We start from the raw sequence: 24,156 nt of genomic DNA, 5'->3' as shown, positions 1-24,156 counted from the left end.
GTCAACAGAAGAGAAACTAAGACAGACAGTGAGGAAGAGGGAACAGGGACAGAACGTGCCCAGGCACAGCCTCTCAGAGCCCCACCGGTGACCACAGCAGGCTCACGTGGGGAAGCAGCTCTTGCCTTTTACCCACAGCACCTGACAGGGGTTACAGTCCCCACAGATGGCAGGACCTTTCCTTGGCCTGGCACCTTTGAGTAGCAGGACACAATCATCCCTTGTGGGCAGGGAGAAGCCTGGTCCTGCTCCAGCCTGAAGTCCACATCTCCGCCATCCCCCAGTTAACACTCTTGTGAGACTCCAGGATGGTACCCAGCAGTCACAGAGGGAGGACTGCCATCCTACTGAGTCTGGATGAGGCTATCACTGATGATTCACAGGTGTTTGAAAGGCAAACAGGACAGCACTACAATCACACCTCGCTTGGGTACCATAGTTCCAGTAATAGAAACTCAATCACACCTCTCTGGGGTACCATATTTCCAGTAATAGAAACTACACTGTTTCTATTCAATTCAACGCCACCAGCACCTGTCACAAATACAGTTTTTCTACATCAGGGGCTCACATCCAATAAGACACATCACTTCCGGGTAGTTCTTTTTTATAGCCAGCCTGCCTTGAACTCATTATGTTATCTTAGGCTGGTCTTTAATTTCTGATCCTCCTGCCTCCACTTCCCAAATGCTGGGATCACAGGCATATGCTGCCACACCTTACTCATGCAGTGCTAGAGAGCTGTTTAAAAGTTCTCAGCACTACGGGCAGGCTTCCAGTTTTATTTACATTTTTATCTTTTGTGGGAGTGAGATGAGTCTTGAAGAGTTAGAACTGGTGATCCTACCCCAGCCTCTCCAGCTGAAATTACAGGCACATGCCACAACATCTAGCCATGGTTAAGGGAGAAGAGGTCACTGCCCTGGACCTCACATTTCCTAAGGAGACACCGAGCTAACCAACACAGCAGGGCCTCCCAAGTCCGCCCTGGGATTTACAGAAACAATCCAAAGACAGAGGGCTTCACCCTTACGCACTGCTCACAGGAAGCCTGTTCCTGAGTCTATTCCAAAGGTCACAAAAAGCTTGAACATGACAAGACCTACCTGAGAAAAGCAGCCACAGCCTTCCACGTAAAGACTCAGGGATCCCCATGGCCACCAGCTTCCGGATCTTCTCAGTGCGAAACATACACACGGTCCTGCCGTACTCCACGAAGTGATCGTTCCACAGACTGATTTTTATCTGTTCCCGTGACTGGAAACGGAAACACTTGTTAATGGGCCAAGAAGCCCATCCACAATGAGCCATGGTGTACATAATGTCTCTGTTTATCAGGGGCTGTCCAGTAGAGCATGATAGCAGTGCTATGCAGGAAAGCATGTCTGCACCTCTGTGGGCATCAAGGATGCAGGACAAAAACACAGAGCACCAGACCCTCGGGAGCTTACTGGAAACATCTGTACAAATGAGATGCAAAGTTCCTAACGGGAACTTGTCCACTCAAGGACTAAAGCAGCTCAAACTGGATGGGAGATGGGGGGGGGGGTGCGATGGAGAATCTGGGGTAAAGCTTTGGGGCACTGACTCAGAGCCAATAGCTAAAACGCCACTCGATTCCAAGGACAGCAGGGAGAAAAGGTGCCCACTGTGCCCTGAGCTTCCTGACAAAGGGAAAACTGAAACCTGAAAAAAAAAATATTTTCAAAAAATTTTTAAAATTTTATTTTATATGAGTGTTTTGCCTACATGCACCATGTACATGTCTGGTGCCCACAGAGGTCAGAAGAGGGTGTTGGATCCCCGGGAACTAGAGTTAGGGACAGTTGTGAAGCACCATGGGAATTGAACCTGGGATCTCTGCAGAGAAACAAGTGCTTTTAACCACGGAGCCACACCTCTCCAGCTCCCATTCTCTTTATCAGAAATAAGGGAGACACTATTCCTGTAGAAATCCTTTAAAATTATCCACGTTGGGGATATTCAGGACCTTTCATAAGATATTTACAATTATTTGTAATAACTATTGTCCAATAATGTAAATAATATATCCATAAATCTAGCATTTCACTTAGACAAGAAATGACCGAATATCAGTGTGTAAAGCAGTTGAGAAGATTCAGTTTGGATTTTCAAAAGCTGACAGTGACCCAGGACCTTGGGTGGCTGGAAGCAGCATGGCTGTTAATAGCGCTCAAGGCCACCGGCCAACAATGGGCCTGTGGCTGCAAGCGGCTTCTTACCCACCAGCCCAGAGTCCAGTTTCTAGTCCATTCACCGACTACACACGACTTCTGCCTCCAACATTAAAAAAGAACAGCTCTAAATGAAACAAAAACAGGGGCTGAGGAAATGGGTCAGTGGGTGAGGAAGGCTTGCTGTACAGGCCTGGGGACATGGGTTTGAATCCAGCACCCAAGTAAAACCCAGCGTTGGGGGCAGGGCAGAGACAGGCGGTCCCAGGAGCTTGACGCTCTGCCAGCCTGGCCAAAATGCCAACTGCAGGTTCAGTGAGGGGCAAGGAAACACCATGTAAGAGGCACAGGCAGACTAGCAAAGGAAGACTCACTGCACACCTGGACACCCACAGGGGCAGCTCTGTCAGCTGTGCAGGCCACACAGAGGAGGGCCAGCTCCCCACGGTCTTTCCCGGTCCTCACCGGGTGCCCAGGACAAAAAGAGGCCAGAGGCAACTCACTCACCAGGCGGGAGTCGGGGCTCTGGCTGCCGGACTGCTGGAAGACAGCGGTCAGGGGCTCGGGGTGTGGCAGTGGGCTCTTGTCCTTCTCTCTCCCTTCGCTACTCTGAGAAGACACCATTTCAAGATCCCCAAACTTGTCACTGCACATGCTTGTCGAATAAAACACAGGTGAAGTCTGCGAGGCAAAAAGAGTGAGAGAATACACAAGCATTGTGTATCCGTTAAAAACAAAAATGGGGGCTGGGGGGCACCTGTGGCACAAAGCATGGGGACCAGAGTTTGGATGTCTGGAACTCAAGTTTATTGCTGGGTAAGTGTGGCAGCTGAAGAGGACAGAGACAGGGGATCCCAGAGCAAGCTGGCCAGTGAGACTGGCCATATCAGTGCACTCTGAGTTTGACTGAGACAGCCTGCCTCAATGACTAGGTGGAAAAATGACCAGGATGATTCCTCCATCCACCACATGCATGCATACATACATACACGCATAGGTCTACCACACGCATATATAACACACAAATAACACACCTGTGAAAATTTAAAGATACACCAAAAGAAGTTGTCTAATGCAAGTCATAGCTAATGATGTCTCCGCCAACCCAAGGGCATTCCTGTATCTCTCCAGTCTCAGGATGACAAACCATCTCTCTTAACAGATTACAGCCACCTGAGGATTAGCCCCTGCAGCCATGGAATGATACCTGCTTCAAAGTGTATGAAAGGTGCCCACCCCACGCTTATGGGGGCTGGGGGGAGGTCCCATTACTCCCCTAACCTGCAGAGGGAGGTGTCACATCAACTCCTCCAACCCAGGCAGGACATGGAGGCACCCAGTCAACTCTCCAACACACAGGTTTTCCTCCATCAATCCTTCTAATCCAGGCAGCCCCCAACTCAGGACATCAGAGCATCAGAAGTGACGTCACACTAATGCGCGGTCCAGCCGTCTCCAGCACACGGTCCCCACACCCACACGACCCATCTTTCCACGCACTCCTCTTAGAGACCGTGGCTCTGGAGGTAACAAGAAGAGTCACGGAAGGCCAGCCCTGTAAAGGCTCCTACCATGTCGTCATCGTCACTTGGTGAGGAGTCATAATGCACAGGGTGGTTGGCGTGGACCTGCTTTAGTCTCACCAGGAGGCCCTCTACCAAGTTCTCTCTGTCCTTGAGCTCAATGAACTGGAAGGCCATCTTGCTGCGGATGCTGACAATGATGGGGTTGGGCAGCAGGCTGGTGTCCTCCATCTTCTCAATGCTTACTACCTGGAGCAGAGATGCCACACAAAGTACATCAAGAAAGGAGCCGGGCAGGTGTTCGATCACACCCTCACACAATATCCCAAGGCAGAAAGCAAAACCTATCTATCACCGCAGGAAGAGCTCTGGGCAAAGGCGGGGAAGGGGGCTAGGCAGCAATACCCACCAGCGCCACAAGAGGGCAGCAGCCCAAGGTTCTGTCCACAGGGTGAGCGGCTATGCAAACTGGTTTACATGGATAATGAAGTATTGATGAGCCCCCAAAGTAAACTCCAACCCACGCTATAACACAGATGAAGCTTGAGGGTGTTAATGCTATCTGGAAGAAGCCACTCATAAAAAGACAAATGCCGGGGCTAGAGAGATGGCTCAGCGGTTAAGAGCATGTACTGCTCTAGCAGAGGGCCCGAGTTAGATTCCCAGCACCCGCATCAGGTGAGTCACGACGGCCTGTAACTCCAGCTCCAGGGTAGCTAAGGCTTTCCTTTGGCCTCTGTGGCTGAACATATGTGCTAGCTCACGAATGTGTGTGCGTATGCACACACACACACACACACACACACACTTTAAACAAAAAAGGATAAATGCTGTATAAGCCCATTTATTCCAACTACCTTGGAGAGTCAAATTCATAAGAGAGGGAAGGAGGTCGAGAGGGAAATTAGTGTCTTAGTGAGACAAAGTTTCAAGCTGGGGAGATGAAAAAGTCCTGGAGATGATGGGGGGGGTTGGCTGTGTAACAGTATGAACATGCATAGTGCCTCTGAAATGCACATTTAGCAGTGGTTAAGAGGATAAATCATTATGCATAGCTCACTAGGAAAAAAAAAAAGCAGATGAGGCATGTTCTGGATTTCTCTTTTTCTGTCTGAAGACAGGGCTCACTATGTACCCTAGCTGGCCTGGAACTCATTGTGTAGACCAGGCTGGCCTTGAATTCATAGAAATCCGCCTGCCCCTGCCTCTGGAGAGCTGGGACCACACCTGACCTGGCTTTCCTATTAAGAAGGAAGACATGGCCTGCAGAACAACAACGTGGAGACCACAGGCCACTGAGTGAGGGAACCGAGCCTTCAAGAGAACCACGCAAGGACCAACCACACACAGGCGCCAGACTCCGGAGGTCCCATGTGTTGGGGTCTTGGTTATGTCATGGCTGGGGTGCCTGAAACCAAAGGACTGCACTGTTCACATCTGGACATAAGCTCAGGGTGTCTCTGATCTGCACAAGAATTATGAAACTTCATAGTAAGAAGGGACCCAACTCGCACTTAATTTTAAAATTTTTAGCTAAAGTTCCAAGAGTATATGTAAGCCAAGGAATCTGCCATTTGGTCTCTGAAGGTGACACTTCTTATAAGCTTTTTACAGGTTGTTCTTTCTTGGTGGGGGGGTGGGGAGGACTGCATTTCTAGGAGCTCTTGGGGAAGCCTTAATTACTGAGTACACACTTTAACAGCAGCTCCATCAAGGAGGAGGATAGAACACTCTCTTTACCCAGCCCTGGTAGGCAAATTTTGGGCTGTTAGGACAGCACCAGAAAGAACCACAACCATGCCAGTGACAGGCAACTCAGGTCCTGCTCCTCAGAAAGCCGGAGGTCCATCTTCAGGCAGGAAAGGACTGCTGGGTGGACACCCATCCCTGGGCCCTCTCACAGCGGCATCCCTAGCTGCTGTGCTTTCCTATGGTTTCAGCGGGACCCCAAGGGCTCACTAGTTGAAGCTCGGTCCCCATGAAGCAGTGTGAAGAGGAAGAATGAAGAGGTAGGGCCTAGCTGATGTGGTTGGGTCACGAGGGGCATTTCCCTCAGAAGGGATTAATACCGTTTTTCGTGACACCCTAATTAGTTGTCACGAAGTAGGTCACGGCAAACAACAACAGGATTGGCCTTTGCTCTTGTCTCACCATGTGATGTCTCCAGCCACTGTGTTACCACTTTGGATAAGATCTGAGCCCAAACCTAGCACCATGCCCTTACGAGCTAAACCTCTTTCTTTACAAGTTTCTCTCCCTTGAGTATTTTGTTTGGGGGACGTAAAAGAGACTCAAACACTTGGGTTCAAGTGGCAAAGCAAGGCAGCAGGGGTGAGCGCCGGGATCTACCTCTCTCAGGGGAAGCACGACATTGCAGCAGCCATCTTCTCTGCTGGCAAAGCAGATGTAGCTGTCGGAGGTGAACATCCGCCCCACCGTGTGACAGCGGCTGAAGGGGGTCCAGAGGGAACAGTCTACCACAGCGTGCAGTCTCTCCTTCCTCGGCAGCCGGAAGAAAGCCCGGAAGAACTCGTTCTGTGCTCTGGCCTCCAGGTCCCTGGGGAGCGAGGGCAAGAGAATGAGGTGAGTGAACACACAAGCTCATGGAGAAAAATACCTCGACACCCACTGGCCGGCCTGACAGCAAGGGCATGCAGCGGCTGCTGGGTTTCCCAGAGGCGGAGTCGGCCACAGGTGCTCCAGGTTCACAGCCAACCAGCCCTGGGAGGAATCAGATGCAGGTGCTCCACGTTCACCGCCAACCAACCCTGGGAGTGAGCACAGCAAGTGGAGCACACTAGTCCACACAGAAATCAGTGCCTGAGCTCACGGATCAGGATAAACATTCCCAGGGGCTGGACAGAAGGCTCGGAGGTTAAGAGCACACGGGCTGCTCTTCCAGAGGACCCAGGTTCCACTCCGAGCACCCATGTGGTGTGTCTCACACACGTCTATACTTCTAGTTCCAGGGGAATCCAACCCCTCCACAAGCACAAAGCACATATCAGAATAGAGACACATACAGGCAAAGCACCTACACACATAAAATAAATCTTCAGAAAAATAAGCGTGCATCGCTGGCTTGGTTTGGGTAAGATTGACCACAAAAATGGCCGAAGAATTCAAGTGTCAAAAAGTCAGGTTTCTCTAAGTGTTGGCCAGGATGTGGAAAATCAGCCTTCACACAACCGCTGGTAGGCATGTAAAATGGTGTGCACAGGTAAAAAAAAAAAAAAAAAAAAAAAAAAAGCCTGGGCGGTGGCGCACGCCTTTAATCCCAGCACTCTGGAGGCAGAGCCAGGTGGATCTCTGTGAGTTCGAAGCCAGCCTGGACAGGCACCAAAACTACACAGAGAAACCCCGTCTCGAAAACAAACAAACAAAAAAGAAACCAGTCTCACAGCTTAAAGGAGACTCGCCATTGGTCTAGAAATTCTACTCCTGGGGAAACACAAACAAGAGACATCACACCTGCTAACAAGTCACATGCAGATGGTAATGGTCATGGTAGCCAAAACGGGACCGAAGACCCACCAACCGATGAACAGCTAAAGAAAATGTGGCATGTCCCTTTAATGGGATAGAGACTGGTCATCCACAAGACAGAAGAAGGTACTGATACACATGGCAAGGTGGATGGATGAGTGTGGGCCAGACACAGACTACTGCCTGAGTCGGGCCACATGTAGACAAACGTCTCACATTCGAGGGCTATCCATTAACCCAGCACAGCTGACAACAGGGACCTGTGTCGTAAGAAGCCAGCTCCACATGCAGACCATCATCAGCCCACCGTTTCAGGCCGTCCCGGGAAGGCGGAGGTGTTTGGCCACTTCCTTCTCAGATGAAAGGGCTGGGGTTTAAAAAGAGTGACATTGGGGAGGACTGCCTCTTTCGGTGAGATTTAGCAAAAAAAAAAAAAGCCCCAATGCCATAGACAGACAGGCAGACAGCAGTGTGGCAGGGGCTTTGAGGGGAGTACAGGGCCAAGACGGCAGAGGAAGGGCCCTCCTTACTTTAGAGGACGGAGGAGGTGCTGGACCACATGGCTGATGTCTCACATTTAGGCGGCCTCTGAAGGGCCGGCAGACAGCAGTCATGAAGAAAACCTGGGACACCACAGCCAGCACAGGTCTGCAGCCTCTGAAGAAGCATCCAGCAGCATGGGCACTGCCCCAGCCAGGAGCAGCAGATTCAATTCAGAAGGTTCTAGATCTAGACTCTACGCACACCTTTATTACACTTGCGTTTCATTCCTAAGGGGCTTTAGGAACTTAGAAAATGAAGCAATCCCAAAAACTTAGAGGCAAAAAAAAACGTGATTGCGTTCTCCCCAAATCCAGAATTTGTTTAGTCCAGACTAGATTTGTCCCTCCTAGACCAGACCAATGTTCCAAAACAAGGTTTCTCTCTCTCTCCATGCCCCTGTCTCTGTCTCTCTCGTCTGTCTGTCTGTCCTCTCATCAACCTTCTAGAACGACTTACGGAAGAACTCCACCTGGGGTTTACAGTCCAACTCTCACTCCATCTGTTTATTCAGGCCACCCAGGATGCAACTATGAACCAGCAGCTGCCACCACGCTCAGGCTGGGTGACAGGCTAGGCCAGCCCGACGTATTCCTTAGCTCAGCATTGGAGGAGCTCTAGCCATGGCCGGTAGAGAACACCCGATGGACCGTGGTTCGTGCCATCCGGGTTAAGGAAGGCCACGTGGGTCCCATGCCATCAACATGCCTCACCAGGGACTCTTCACTTCAGTGGCTCTGCCTTGTGTAGCCTCCCAGACCCACGCCCATGGGTCTCTGGGAAATGCCAAGACTTAGCAACACAGAACAGGGCTGACGGGGCAGACGCTGCTTTTCCTCAGGGCCGCAGTCCACACGGAAGAGTTCCTTCTCAAAGGTGTCTTCACTCAAAACATAACCAGAATTGTTAAGGCCAGAACCTGGGCTCCCACAGCCCAAAAGGCTACGTTTGACCTCCCATCCTGACACACCACTAAAGAAAGAAGCGATGGGGACAAGCAGAGGAAGATTATTCAACGTGGCCACACTGCCAAGAGGAGCAGATAAAGTGGTCCAGCAGCCCCAAGTCCATCTTCAGGGTATTAACGTGAGCGTCATTCAGCTCTAAGGAGGAGGCGGCGGCCCAGGACAGGTACGCACGAATATACAGTCCTGGTCTAGGCATGGTCCCACTGATCACTGCCTCGGTTCTTGTCCTGCAGGGAGCTCTGAAGCACTGCTGCTTGAGGGGACAAGGGGCTTGTCAGGAGATGGTTAGCTCCACTCCAGAGAGCAGCCTCAGCCCTGGGGTAACTGCCCTCATGGTGGGGTGGAGCCCTCTGTCACGTGAGGTGACACTGTCCCTGGACTCCAGGGTTGAGAATAAAAGCTGACCTCTGTGCCTTCACCAACATAGAGACAAAAAGGAAGGGACATGTCAGCCCTTCTTCCTGCACTGTCACCCTGGGGGTCCAAGTGAGGAGCCCCTGTGGTTTAGCAAAAGTGGCTTCTGAGTACCTTTGGCAATTGTCCACACTGGCCCCAAGACAGCAGGACCCCTGAGGTCTCTGCACTCCAAGAAAAGTTGCCTACTGTGCGCTCTTCTAGCCATGCTACCCAGGAGAAACCCCCTGAGCTGACCAGCAGACCATCTTGGAGCAGCCCAGACTCTGAGGTCAGGAAGGGGAGGGTGGGCCTTCCCTTGAAAGATGCTTCTTTTGTGATGGCTAATGTTATAAGTTTAAATTACCGTGCTTAAGAGAGCCACAAGACAAAATGCCTCTAACCCAATGGTTCTCAACATGGGTATCAAACAACATGGGTCGCTAGAGACCATTGGAAAACACAGATATTTACATTATAATTCATAACTAGCAAAATTACAGTTACGAAGTGTGGAGGCCCACAAAGGTTTCCTTGTGAGAGCTGAGCTGGCTTTACCCAGCAAAGCTGCATTAGAGGATTGCTTGACCACGTGCATGGTTACCAGGTGTTTGGAAGGCTCTGTACTTGGCTGTGCAGTGTGCTTTGATCTCGCTAGAGGGAGGTCTTTTGCCCTGCCCCTTGGCATTCCTTTAAAAAGCCCTTTAGAAGAGACAGGAGGGGCCAGTGGATAATGATCCAGACCCTCCCGAGGCTACCCTGTGTTTCTGTTTCTCTCCCCTCTATCCTTCTATCTAAATCTCTTATCCCTCACTCCTCAAGAGTACCCTGGGGAAAAAAAAGGTGGAGGTGCATCCCCCACAATGAAATAGCAATGAAAATAATTGTATGGTTAGGGGTCACCACAACATGAGGAACTGTATTAAAGGGTGGCAGCATTAGGAAGGTTGAGAACCACTGCTCTAACCTGTAAGTCTACTGACAGATAACTTCCGACTGCACAGGATGTGTGCTTGATCATTGTAGGCAGGAGATACGTCAGGACGTATACTCGCCCTGAGTGGATGAAAGTGGGAAGTAGGGAGTTCTGAGCGTTTTGCCTTTACAAGCCCCTGACTAATGTAATTTGGCACCATACCCTGGGACTCCCAGGTATGGTCCTGGCCAACTTTTTTTTTTTTTTTTTTTTTGAGACAGGGTTTCTCTGTATAGTTTTGGTGCCTGTCCTGGATCTCACCCTGTAGACCAGGCTGGCCTCGAACTCACAGAGATCCGCCTGGCCCTGCCTCCTGAGTGCTGGGATTAAAGGTGTGTGCCACCACAGCCCAGCCTCTGGCCAGTATTTAATAAAGCTTGCTTCAAATATGGCTCACAAATTGTGGCAGCCTGGTGGGGTTAACACTTTCCCAGTCTTCTTCCTGCTCCCAGCATGGGGCCCACTCTGATCCGATGGATGGGAAGTGGGCATTCTGTGGGGGATATGGGAGAAGAGCAGGAAAGAGGAATAAGGCCAAAGAGGTCTGTAGAGACAGAAGGGTCAGAGGCAGGGGCTTGACACTGAGGACAGACACCCCAGGAACCACTGGGAGGAAAGTAGTTCCCACTTGCAATGTAAATGCATCCCAGCATTCACCCTGCCAGAGACTGGAAGAGGCTCATCGTCCCTCCAAACTCCCCTGCCCTGTCCTCCATACAAAATGGCTGGATACCTGACCAGACCCTAACTTTAGGATAAACTCTCGTTGGAAATTTCAGGATCAGCTTATTTCCTGCTCTCCTACTGTCCAGGCAGCATCCTTACTCCGCAACCACCACCACCCTGCCTCCTGAGCTTGGAGATGATGTGCTGAGATCTCTGGTCCAGGTCCTCTCTGCACTGGGCAGGCTGGGCCAGGTGAGCCCCAAGCCTAGCCAGCTTTCTTCTCTCCTCCATCAGACGGGTGGGAGGATGGCAAAGCACCAGTCCCTCCTCCCCCTCTCATGGAGCCTGCTCCAACCTGGGGCCGAAGTCTCAGGGGAATGACCATAGGACCAAGGTGACTAATGGGTAATCAGATACTCAGCAACCTCGAACTTTGTCCCTGAAGGTCACCACTGGAAAGCTGACATCTGGGAAGGGAAGTGAAAATGGATCAAGGAAAGAGCTGGAGGGGCATTCCAGCTTGTCTGGCTCTGAGTTGGGGAGACTGTTTTCCTAAACTTTAAAATCTGCCACTAGGCAGGGCGCCAAGGAGCCTGAGTCATTACCTGTTTACACCCACAGGCCTGGTCTCCATGACAAAAGCTACTGATGGGAACTACCCTAAGGGCAGGCAACCAGAGCCTTTCACTTTGGAGAAAGTCCCTTACCAGGTAATTGGCAGGTGAGGATGCAACTGGAGACCAGAACCCCGCCCAGGGCATGCATGGGTCCAGCCCTGGGCACAGGTGGGCCTTCAGACAGTCAACTGCTGTCCATGCCCCCAGGTCCTCTCCTCCCTTTCCTTCTCCCGAGTGGTGCCCAGGGTAGAATGTGGGTGGCGTGAAAGGGAGGACTTAGAGACTCTCCCCGAATCCTGGATGTGAATGTACACGGTCAACACCGATACTTCTAAAACAGTTTGCTTTCTCCATCTTACACAGTCCAGGATCCTAGCCAAAGAAGGGCATCATCCAGTATCTCCCCACCTTAACTTACCTCTTCAAGATAATCCCCCACAGGCATGCTCAGAGACTCGTCTCCTAGGAGACTCTAGAGGTGGATGGTATTACTGAAGAATAGCACACCCAAAGTTGTCCTCTGACCTCCACATCTACACACACACACACACACACATTCATACATGGGGGGAGGGCATGGTTGAACCTTGAGGCTATTAAGTGAAATAAGTCAAGTGCAAAAGAGGATTCCACTTTAATAAGGGTCTGGTCAGCTTCCCAGAGAAGAGTGGGAGGTGGCAGCCGGGCAGTCAGTCATCAGCAGAGGATGGATTTGTTCTATAGGTGGACAGTGGCGGCCACTGGGTGGGATATCAGTGTGCTTCAAGCTACTGAACTGCATGCGCACCTACACTTTGTTACATGTAATCTGCTATGAAAAAGGATTTCAATGTCTAGTAGCATCCAAACTGAAACAAGTGACTCCTAACCAGGCAGTACATCACAGGCTCTTGCTTCTCAAAGGTCACCTTTATACCTAGTGCCACACTTACCCAGACACTCAGAGCAACAAATCCAAACAAACACCTCATGAAGTTGCCACCAAGTCCTTCAAGTTTTAGTCAAGCTGAATATATACAATGACGATTGGCTCTATAGTAAAAGTATACTTCTGACGACAAAGAGAAATCAAAATCATCCAGCTGTCCTAAACAACCCCCCTCCCAGAGATTACAACCTGACCGGAAGAGGACTGGGATGTAGTTCGGTGACAGAGCACATCCCCAGCCAGCACGTACAAGGCCTGGGGTTTAATGTCCACCATTGTTAAAAAGTGAAATGTCTTCACGTTCCGTGGTAAATAACCAATTTCTACCATGAGGGTACCCACACTATGTACTGAAATATTTGGAATAAAAGGGGGCCTAGATCTAGAAACCCTTGTCTACCACACAAAGGGAATGAGGAGTAATGAGAGGCATCATTTAACTTCTGTCTATCAAAATTAACCACAGAGAAGGGGCCCTCAGGTAGCTTGGTGGGTACAGACATTTTCATCAAGTTTGACCACATGATGGAGGAGAGAACTGACTCTCTCAAGTTGTCCTTTGGCCTCCACACTCATGCAGTAGTGTGTGTGCAGCACGCACACACACACACACACACACACACACACACACACACACACACACACACACTCAAACACAGAATAAAAATGTAATAGAGAAGTAAAAGATTAACCACAGAAGCAAATGTGAGTGACATCACCATAAAAACATACATCTGGTACGTCAGCCCTCAGTGTTCACAGGCTCTGTAGCCTTGGATCCAACAAATCATCAATCACATATTCAGAAAGGAAGTCCACTCTGTACAAAAGGCATGCATTTTTTCTTACCGTTCTTCCCTAAACAGTACAATATGACAACTATTTACATGGCATTACATTGTATGAGGCATGACAAGTCCTCTAGAGATGCTGCACAGTATTTGGGCATCGCACAGGCCATGTGCAAGCACTACAGTATTTTACAGAAGGGCCTTGTACAGCTGTGGATTGGATGTCCAGGACATCCTGGAACCAATGACCGAGGCAGATGGAGGAAAACCACGTACCTAAGGCTATCAAAAGCATACGCACATGAAGGGTGAACACAAGCACGGGTCCCCTGAGCAGCTGAGGGACACCTGGGAGCTGAAGCCCTACCTTTTGGTGATCTGGCTAGGCTCCTGCAGGTCAGGGTCCAAATCAAAGACCTCATTGTCCAGTAGCCTCCGGAGTGTCACATCTGCCAGCTGCTCCATGATCTTAAACACCTCATCCAGGTTGAGGAACGTGGAGAAGTCACGCTCCTTATTCTGTGTGGTGATCCGGATGGTGTCCGTGAGAAAGACATTGGCTGTTCGCTCCAACTTCTGGATGTCCACCCAAGGGATCACAAGTTTAACTGTAAGAGAGGAGGACACAACACGCATCAACCGTGAAACGGGAACCAGCTTGAATGAAGCAGCAGACGGTGGGCAAAGCTCTCCTTTAGCAGAAATGCAAATGTCTTTTGATCCAGGGCAGGGAGACCTATCTAGGACTGTGTGGAACTCAGCCTCATTCCAGTGGTTTCTCACAGGTGTGTGTGAAACTTCCCAAGATGCTGGCTACTGCATTGCCCCAAGGACTGCACATATCCACGGAACATTGTTCTAGAATGCCAAGTTAACCATGCACAGGCTTTCCCAAGAATACTTAGCCAGTCATGAGATCATGAATAAATATCTGAAAATGATTTTTCTTTGAATTGAAAGCTAACCAACATTTCTGCCATTGCTATCTACCTTGCAATACTGTTTTCAGAGCCCCAATAATTTTCAAAGGCACCATTTGTGTCATCCTCGACAGGAAGTTTCTTAGCTGCTTCTGTGTTTTCACACAGTGTCTTTACACACACACACACACACACACACACACACACACACACACACCTTAGTTCATTTACACCACCAACTCCAGTTTATTAAGTAACCGCTGTGAAGAGCCCAATATAATGGTCTGCAATATAATGGTTTGGATATGAAATGTACCTCAAAAGGTTCACATGTCAGGGCTTGGTCCCATGCTGATGGTGCTATTTTGAGGGAGGCGGGTCTTTGGAAGCACCTTGTCCCTGGCTCTTTCCTGTCCACAGTGAAATGGGAGGCTCCCCTGACACACCTTCCCAGTGCCTCCATGTTCTATGTAAGTGTGAAGCCTCAGAGACTATAAACCAAATAAATCCCGCTTCCCTGTTTCTGTCAGGTATGCTGGTCCAGTAATGAACAATCATTAATGTGTCTTGTATGAAGCAGCTCATTCACATAAGGCAGACAGGCAAACACGTAAACAAACCAATTGGATGGAACCCAGCACAAACACATAGCATGTACAATTTATATGGAGGGAATGCTTCTGGAGGGGTCAAAATCAAAATTGGATTTTTTAAGGATTAACAGGCATTTATAAACAGGGTAAACGTGGGGAAGGGAAGAGTATTCAATTTGACAAGAATTTCAGAAAAACAATAAGAATGCCTATGGTCAGGCTAGTGTACACTGCGAGGGAGGGAATGGTGTGGGAACGGTGTGCAAAGAGTCCTGGAGCATCAGTGAAGCAGCCGAGTAGAGAATGGCACACCAAAGATGCTCAAGAGGAGGCCCCTTGAGCCAGCTTCCCTTGAAAGACAAAGAATACGAAAAAGCACTGTATATCTGCTTTGTCGCTTTACCTATTGCTGTGATAGGACTCCCTGCCAAGAGCGGTTGAAGAGAGAAAGTGTTTACTTGGGCTCAGAGTCCCAGGGTACAATCTATAGTGAAAGGAAGTCATGATGGTGGAGCCTGAGGCTCTGGTCATATTACATCCAGTCAGGAAACGGAGATGGATGCTGATGTTCAGCTGTCTACACACACACACACACACACACACACACACACACACACACACAAAGAATATAGTCAAGGTTGGAGAGATGGCTCAGTAGTTAGGAGCACTTGCTGCTCTTCCAGAGGACCCAGGTTCGATTCCCAGCACTCACACGGCAGCTCACAACTGTCTATAACTCCAGTTCCAGAGGATCTGACGCCCTCTTCTGGCCTCTGTGGACACCAGGCACACACACATACACTCAAGCTAAACACTCACAGACAGGAAATAAAAACTTTTGAGGAGACCATATCTCTTGTAGAACTATGCAGTCATTAGCTAAGATACTCCATTTGCAAAACGTCTACAGTACTAAAATCTGATAGTAGCTACTTGAGTTACAGAGAAATGTTGAAGGGATAAAAGAAACAAGCCCTCCCTAAATCCAGCCCCCTTGTAGGAGAGGCCTATATATACTTAAGCACAATTATCTGCAAGCATCACGGGACACGGATCAAGCATGCCGTGGAAATACTCCCATGTTCTCTCGGCAGCAGCAATGCTAAGCATCCCCAGGGCTGCATCTGTGAATTCGGGACCAAATAGCTCTCGGCTCGGCCACACTTACGTTCCTTGCCCAGGAAGAAGGAGTAGAAGCAGAGGTGGTTGATGCTGAGGTAGAGCCAGCCCTGGCGGGGCACCCGGCCCTTCCAGCAGCAGCAAGAGTAGTAGGTGACCAGCTTCTCCGCCTCCGGGAAGTTGAACCTGGCCTCGAACTTCACCAGAGCTTCTCGGAACTTCTCGGGCTCCTCCTCCTGTTCGGCCAGCCTGCTACTGGTCTCTTCGGCGATCAGAGCCTGGGGCACAGAAAGACACTCACCTGGTCAGCCAGACCAACGTTCAACAGAAGGGGAAGAGGACAGGAAGCAGGAAGGAAGGACGGGCACCATATTTCCTCAGATGTTTGTTACACCAAGAGAAGACAAACCGACCCCAAAGGTGTAACAACCAAATCTTGTTCTTGAATTTTGGAGTTACACATTAACACTTGAATATTTGTCTTCCTTGTCACATTAAAATAAAAAATGTTGATTTAGGGCCACCGAGATGGATCAGTGAAGAAAGGTGCTTGCAGCCAAGCCTGAGGATCTGGGTTTGATTCCCCCATACCCACATGATGGAAAGAGAGAACCGACTCCCACAAGCTGTTCTCTGACCTCCACACACACTGTGGCACAGTATTCTTGTACACCGGTAAATGCGGTAAAACCATTTTTATGTGAAATATTGATAGTAACCTAGCAACTAATGCATTTCAGTACCTTCATACACTCTGCTGCAGGAGAACGGAAATCAAGTCAATCCTCCCTGAGGTCCTAAGCACCTCCATTGCCTTCGGGTGTGAAGACATGGACAGCACAAAGAATCTGAATGAATGTACACCCGTGATACAGAATGTAAGACATGTCCCTCTAAAAGGTCAATGTTTGTGGTTACAAAACTCTGATTCCCATCCTGGGAGCTCACTGCTAAGTTCTTCAATTAAAGTATCTTCCTTAGGCTGCGGAGATGGCTCAATGGTTAAGAACACTGGCTGCTCTACCAAAGGACCGGGGTTCAATTCCTCGTCTCTACACGTCAGCTCACAACCATCTGTAACATCAGTCCCAAGTGACCCGATGCCCCCTTCTGGCACCTGCGGGCACCAGGCACACACATAACGAACTGACATACACACAGACAAAACTATGCATACAATAAATGAGTAAATAAACAAATACTTTAAAAAAGTTGGGTGTGGTGGCACATGCCATGCCTTTAATCCCAGAACTCAGGAGGTAGAGGGAGGTTGTTCTCTGTGAGTTTAAGGGCAGCCTGGTCCACATAGCAAGTGGACCTACACTGTGTATGTGGCCAGCAGAGCTACAGAGGGAGACCCTATCTTAAATAAAGAAACAAAACATCTATCTTCCTGATCTTTCCAGGGAAGCAGCTATGAAGAGTTCAGGGGCCTTGTGTATTTGACTTAATTTGAAAAATCTAGTTATAATTTGTTCTCATGAACACCCACGTTCTTAAGACAAGGCAACTTAAGAGTGTTTTACCGGGCCCTTCACTGCAATCTTAGAAATCAGACCTGGGAACTGACATTAAAATATTTTTTTAATAAATCTGAAGGCTGGACTGAAGAGATGGTTTCGTTGGTAAGAACGCTTGCTGTGCAAGCATGAGCACTTGGTTTGGATCCCCAGCCCATGTAAGAAGCAGGTGTGGCAGTCCACTCCCATATCTCTAGCGATGAGGGACGGTGACAGGCAGATCCCAGGGTCTCACTAGTCAGTCTCATCCAAACAGAGCACCAGGCTTGTGAAAAACCCTGTCTAAAACCTAAGGTAGAAGGACTGGCGAGATGGAGGGGGCTGGCTGCCGCCAAGCCTTGAGACCTGAGTTCAATCTCTGGGACCCACACAACAGAAGAGAGAAGAGCCCCCCCAAGTTGTCCTCTGGCCTGTGCAGTGCTGTATGCACGTGTCCCCCAGCCCACACAGATTCAAAAACTAAACAGATAAATTTTTAAAAGTTTAGATGGAGAAGCAATTGAGGAAGGCATCCTAACAGCTTTGGCCTAAGGATGATTTTGAGCTGAGGACAACCGAGAAAGACTCTGTCCCCCCAATGACCCAAAGACGGCAAGAAGCTCCATTTGTACGAGCACAGCCTCCGCGGGCCAGGAAGAGGCTTTGACTTGTAACCGCTAGAGACCCCTTCAGATGCTCACCAGCCTGGAGACAGTGCTACAAGGGGCCCACAGAAGCCCTCGGTGACAGGCCCTCCCTTCCCACAAGCTCTCCACATGCCCACCTGCCCCATGGCTTTTGTCCTCAGTCACGTTTCTGCAAAGTCACCCTTCTTTTCTCAAAACACCTTATCAGGCAGGTGAAGTGCTAACCACTTCTTACAGTTACTCATGGCTGAGTCTCTGCCATGCTTGTGTACCCTGCAAATACTCAAACAAACCGCAGTGGGGGGGGGGGACCCCAAGAGACAGTGCCCACTGCTCTTGCAGAGGACCTGGGTTCAGGTCCCAGTACCCATATGGGGGTGTGTGGCTCCCAACCACCTGTCACTCCAGTTTCATGGGACCTAACACCCTCTTCTGGCCTCTGTGGCACCTGCACACATGTGGTACACATAAACTCACATGGGTACAAATACATTAATTTCCAAAATAAACAAATCTTTTTTAATAATTAAAAAAACTTTATTTTTCTCTTGCTAACCCCCTCTTGTCAGGTTATCTGGGGTCACACCATAGGGCCCAGGAGGAGAGAAGCGCTCTCGCCACGCAAGCTTTTAGGAAGCCACCGGGGCAGAAATGAACTTCCTGCCAATCAAATGAAATACCTAACTCAAAAAGGAAAATCACTACAGTCGTTTCAGACTGAGAAAGGTGGGTCTAGCCCTCATCAAGGAGAGGCAAGAGGACAGCCTGGGCTACAAAATGAAACCGTGTCTCAACAGACAGAAGAAACAAGGAATATGGACGTGGTTTGGTGGCAGAGGCTTGCCTAACACATACAAAAGTCTGGGTTCGGGAGAGAGGGTGGAGAGGAGGAGGAGAAGGGCCAGTGGCGTGTGACACAGAGAGGCAGCGCTGCCACTCATCCTGTGAGATGTGACCCTGCAGATGCCATCAGTCACTTAGAGCAGGACGAGGGCTCAGGAGAGCTGCCTAGGTCTACCCTGACTCCCTAGCCTGGGGGTCTGCTAGAGGATGCCAGTCAACAAGCTGTCCTGGCTGGGCATGGATGGCCTCTGCTTGGATTTTTGTTGTGGCTTTTCCTCACTACGGCCTAGCTCTGCCTGGTCTAAGGCCCATAGAGACCCACCTGCCTCTGCCTCCAGAATGCTGCCATTAAACGTATGTGTTACCATGTGCTTGCCTTGATCCCACAAGTAAACCTCAGTCCCCAAAGGAAAGGGGACTTCCATTTTGTTTTTGAATATGTTTTTTTTGTGTGTGTGTGATTTGAGACAGGGTTGTGCTACGCAGCCTAGGCAAGCCTTCAGCCTCTCTGCCTCCCAAAAGCACTTACATCCTACTCTTCTAAATTAAGACTCCCAGCAAGGCAGTGGTGGTGCACACCTCTGATCCCAGCACTTGGAAGGGCAGTTCTCTGAGTTCGAGGCCAGCCTGGTCTACAGAGTGAGTTCTAGAAACAGCCAGGGCTACACAGAAAAATCCTGTCTTGGAATACCAAAAAAAATAATAAACAAATAAATAAATAATAAAAAGTAAGCTAATAAACTAAGACTCCCTTTGACACCCTTTACTAAAAGGGGTGGAACACTTGGGGTATCACAGCTCCTTGCTTTTTAAAAGACAACAGATAGCCTGGGTTTTGACCCTAAGGGAGGAAAGCTGTAGGAAAAGCCTCCTTGCCCAGAGGCTTCTCAAGACCTGATGCTAACCACCACTACACTGCAGTATGAGGCCTCACAGGCGACACCAACCATCACTCCCCTGAACCCCTTCCCTGCCTCCTCCCAACGTCACTGGCTTTGACTCCATTCAGCTGAAGTGTTGAAGAGTAAGCAGCCACGCTGAGGAAGAGGAAAGCGTCGGCTCCCACTAGGCAGACACACCACGCCACCCGCTGTGAACCAAAGCTAGGAATCCAAAGATTCAGATAACACATCACACGGCAAAACGAAAACCAGCAGCAGCGAAACGGCCTCATGCTTCCCTGAAACGAACAGGGTCCCAAGCTTCTGAAACAGAAGCAAGGAAGCCAAAGAACGGATGTTTAAAATGCTGAGTGTATTTCGCTGGACTGGACTTTGCACAAGGGTGGCAAACCCAACTCCCTTTGCTTTACGTAAGACGACAAAAAAAAAAAAAAAAATGTCGCCAGAGTGTGGACGCTGTCAGGAAGCTGCAGAGTTCAGGCCCCGGGAGGGGACCAGCAGACGGGGAGAAGCGTTCAAATCCGGGCCTACCTTCACCTTCCCTTTGACAAAGCTGGCGATGTCATCCTTGTTGTCAAAGACCGACAAGGTGTGTAGCAAGTTCTGCTCCAGCCAGTCCCAGTGCTGGTTGATCTCCTCCAACGTTGCCCCTGCATCCAGACAGACACATGGATCAGGAAACAGAAGGGGATTTCTACAACATGAACTCGTTTCCCAGCTCCTGCCATATGTGAGTCTATGTGTGTCTGACGTCATGGTCAGGGAGCCTGGCTGCCTCCAGTAAAACCAGAGTCTCCTCCTGCAGCGTGGGCATCTGCAGGGGACGAATCCCACCACCACAAGACAGGCCAGCTGACCGAGAGGGTCACCCTTACATGTGCTGTGGCCATCTTGCCTGCTTTGACGATGCCCACTCATCTCCACCTCCGCTCAGTGACAGAGAAGCTGGCGATTACACAGCGATCCCAACACAGAACAAACCCCAGACAGCAGGCTCAGTGCCCACAGGCTCTCACCGTGCACCCTGTGAGAACACGAGTCCCCAAGAGGTCCTAAAGCTCAAGTTCACAGGGGAAGAGCTTGCTGCAAAGCCCTGGTTGACTATACAAGGATGTTACCACTTGGGAGCAGCAGAGTTCGACCCAGCCAGGAGCAGCCTTAGAAATCATCCTCTACCGATGGACATCTTGTGACATTTACAGCAATATCCCTCAAGTGCATAGACAAAGAGTTCTTACGGTGCATGTTATTTAAAAAAAGCACACACACACACACAAAAGCATGAAGTCATATGCAATCCATCAGTTAATTTCTTTTCAAGGCAATTAAAATTCTCACTATACTACCAAAGCATTAAGCAACACTGTTAACAAAAGCATAGCTGTGCCAGCCACCTCTTTCTTCTCAAGGAGCCTTATACACACTCTCCACTGGAGAGACACCTGACATGGGGACTGTGTCCAGCCTCTAGTGAGGGCAGATGCTCAGCTAAGGGTACGGACAACACGGGTAGAGTCCCCGACCAGAAAAGTTTTCGTCAGTCACGTTTCCAAAATGGGAGGAAACTAAGCTTAGAGACACTAAAACTACTGGACAGAGTCACCCAGAGCAAGCATGGGTCAGCAGACAGTAACTATTTATCCCAAAGCAGGCGTGTTTTGCTAAAAAATGAGGTTCCTTTCTCTGTGTTACTCACAGTCCTCTCCCTGGATGTAACTGCACCCAAAGATCTTGGAAAGACACATTAGTGTTCCTCAACCAAAACTGCTAATCACAAAGGCCCCAAGTCTGAATTGTGCCATGATGTCACAAGTATACAATCCCACACCTGCCTGACTTTCTTCATGCACACAACTTAAGACACAGTATAAGAAAAACGCAGACTGTGGGGAGAAGGTACATGAACTTCATGCCTAGACCAAGTGCCCATCCCCACAATACTGTGTCTATACAATATTCCACAAGCCAAAAGGATCCAGAACACTTCAGGTCCTGAGCATTTGGATGAAGGATCAACCTGCACTGCATGCAGTAAAGTGCCAGAGGGCTCCATCTGCACTTGTGATCTGGGCCCATGGAAATGAAGACCACATGTTAAATTAGGCTGCTGTTCTGAGTGGGCAATTAGGGTAGGAGGAGGAAAGACCCGAGAAACTACTTCATAAGGAAGGAAATCAGGAGTTAAATAACATGGAGTACCCAACCCCTTGGCACCACTCAGAGGAGCATACTACATCCAGTCTTTGCCTCAGCACAGGGGAACCAGCCATGTGGTTCACAGCCCAGTGTCTCCACTCACAGGTCCCCGCTTGGGTCCTGCACCTACGGCTCATGACCCCTGACCTTCACTCCCCTCCAGGTGCGCCTCTCCAGATGGTCCATTTGGGGCTTGCCAAGTGTTAGCCCTGAGGTCAGAGGCTCTTCTTGGGTTTCCTCCTTTACACCTCAGGGTTCCTGGGCTGTCCAGAACCCTCCAGCCCTTCTGGGTCCCCACATCTCTCTGTACAGGGAAAGCTCATTTTAAAACAAAATCAAAACACCCAAGTCCAGCCTCCACGTGCCCATCCATCTCAGCTTCTTTCTTTTTCTCTCTCTCTCTTCTCTGACCTTTCGCTACCTCAACTTGAGACACTGGGCACCTATTTGGCCCCTCAGCGGGCTGTGGCACACCATGGCTGACATGGTCAGGCGGTTTGCCTGCCTCTGACCTGCGTGTCCCTGTCCCTTCAGTGTCCCTGACGGCAGCTGTGTAGGTGACAGTAACCGGAATGGCACCCTGGCATCTGGAGAGCAGGAGCCACTTTACGAAGGTACAAAGTTCTACCACAGCCCGTGAGCCTGCAAAGCTGGAGAGGGTGGGGCTTTATGGACCATCATAATAAAACCAACCAAGCCACTGAGCAAACAGAAGAAGAAGAAACGGAAGAGGAACCATCTTTATCAGCCTCCAGTATTCTGCCATGTTGTTTCAGACGGACTTCCTCATTCGTAAAAAATGAAACGGTGGGAGGACGGGGCGAGAGGGAGAGAAGAAAGCTACGGACCTGGATTCGAGACAGAAAAGGGAAGTGGGAGCTCAAATTATTTGTCCTGGGTCACATCAAATGAGGAGCAAACCACAAACGATGGGGTCCTCCCACAAAAAGGGAGACTCTTTATACCACCTGCAGGGTCCCTATGTCTAGTACGTGCTAAGAGCTGTCTGTCTATCTGCATTCAGCAGGAGTTCAGGTTCAACCCTTTCTTCATGCATCTTCCCAGATGCACAGATACAGGTGACGTTTCGTTTGTTTTAAAGATTGGATTGTTTTTAAATGCATATGGGGCGGGGGTGTTTGTGCACTGAGTGCAGTTGACCACAGAGCCCAGAAGAGGGCGTCTGATCCCCTACAGCTGAAGTTACAGGCATCTGGAAGCTGCCGACCATGGGTGCTGGGAACCAAATTCAGGTCACTTGCAAGAGCAGTGATTGCTCTCAACAGCTGAACCATCTCTCCATCCCCTGGGACACAAGTTTTCACTATCATGCCATCTGAGCTCCCAGGAGCTAAGACTTAACTACTAACAGCTTCAACTGACAACTTAGATAACATGAATAAAATTATAATCAAGTCCCAACCCCAATATATCCCTGTGGAATTAAGAGTTGAGACAGGAACTAGAGAGATGACTAAGAGCACTGGCTGTTCTTCTAGAGGACCAGGGTTCAATTTCCAGCACCTACAGGATGGCTCACAACTGTCTGTAATCCTAGTTCCAGGGGATCTGACTCTTCTCATCTCCTGGACCCCATGCACACACATGGCACACAGCCATAAATGCAAATAAAACACCCATACACTTAAAAATAATATATTTAAAAAATGGCTTGAGATAGCCAGACTTGGTGGCACACACCTTTAATCCCAGCACTCGGGAGGCAGAGGCAGGCAGATCTTTGTGAGTATGAGGCCAGCCTGGTCTACAGAGCAAGTTTCAGGACAGCCAGAGTTACACAGAGAAACCTTGTCACGGGGGTTGGGGAAGGTGGGGGGTGGGGGGTTGGAGGAAGGTGGGAGGGTGGGAGTGGGGGGTGGAGGAAGGTGAGGGGGTGGGGGGCATGAGGGGGTTGGGTGGGGGAGTGACTGAGACAAAGACTTTCACTCTTACAAAGAGTGCTTCTCCGCAATGCTCATAATAAGGAAAGAAACTCCACAACTAAAAAGGAAAAATAACACATAAAAGCCATCCCCGGGCCACAGAGTGACTGAAATGCCTCTGTTGTGCTTGTGAGTGGAAGTCCTCACGCATGCCTCTCCCAGAAAAGACAATCGGCCTGAGGAAACATTTCCACCCCAGGGTCGGTTTCCTACAAAAGTTGCCAAATGGCAGGGAAACTTTCCAAACTGAATTTCTTCTGCAGAGAAGCCTTCGGATGGGCTTCATGAGTGCCACAGAACAAGACAGGCTGATGCACGTCCACGACCCTAGATGACAGAAAGGCAAAGTCACCTCAGCTCATGTCACACGGCACACAGTTCTGAGCCTGCCTGCACTGTGGCAGTGGCTTC

General features: G+C 49.6%; 1 protein-coding gene across 2 annotated transcripts in view; it reads right to left on the bottom strand.

Annotated features, from left to right (window-relative positions):
• Tbc1d8 (TBC1 domain family member 8) overlaps positions 1-24,156 on the bottom strand; it is a 110,064-nt gene that overhangs the window by 16,316 nt on the left and 69,592 nt on the right. For both annotated transcript variants that reach the window (XM_059281298.1, XM_059281297.1), the window contains exons 3-9: positions 20,138-20,256; positions 15,765-15,993; positions 13,451-13,691; positions 6,068-6,275; positions 3,767-3,967; positions 2,703-2,876; positions 1,107-1,257 (exon numbers count right to left, since the gene is read on the bottom strand). In XM_059281298.1, coding sequence (XP_059137281.1) covers positions 1,107-1,257; positions 2,703-2,876; positions 3,767-3,967; positions 6,068-6,275; positions 13,451-13,691; positions 15,765-15,993; positions 20,138-20,256 — 1,323 coding nt within the window. The remainder of the gene's footprint in view (positions 1-1,106; positions 1,258-2,702; positions 2,877-3,766; positions 3,968-6,067; positions 6,276-13,450; positions 13,692-15,764; positions 15,994-20,137; positions 20,257-24,156) is intronic.

Source organism: Peromyscus eremicus, chromosome 16_21 (genome assembly GCF_949786415.1).
Source record: "Peromyscus eremicus chromosome 16_21, PerEre_H2_v1, whole genome shotgun sequence".
NCBI classification, from domain to species: Eukaryota; Metazoa; Chordata; class Mammalia; order Rodentia; family Cricetidae; genus Peromyscus; species Peromyscus eremicus.
This window is presented reverse-complemented; position numbering and strand designations above follow the sequence as displayed.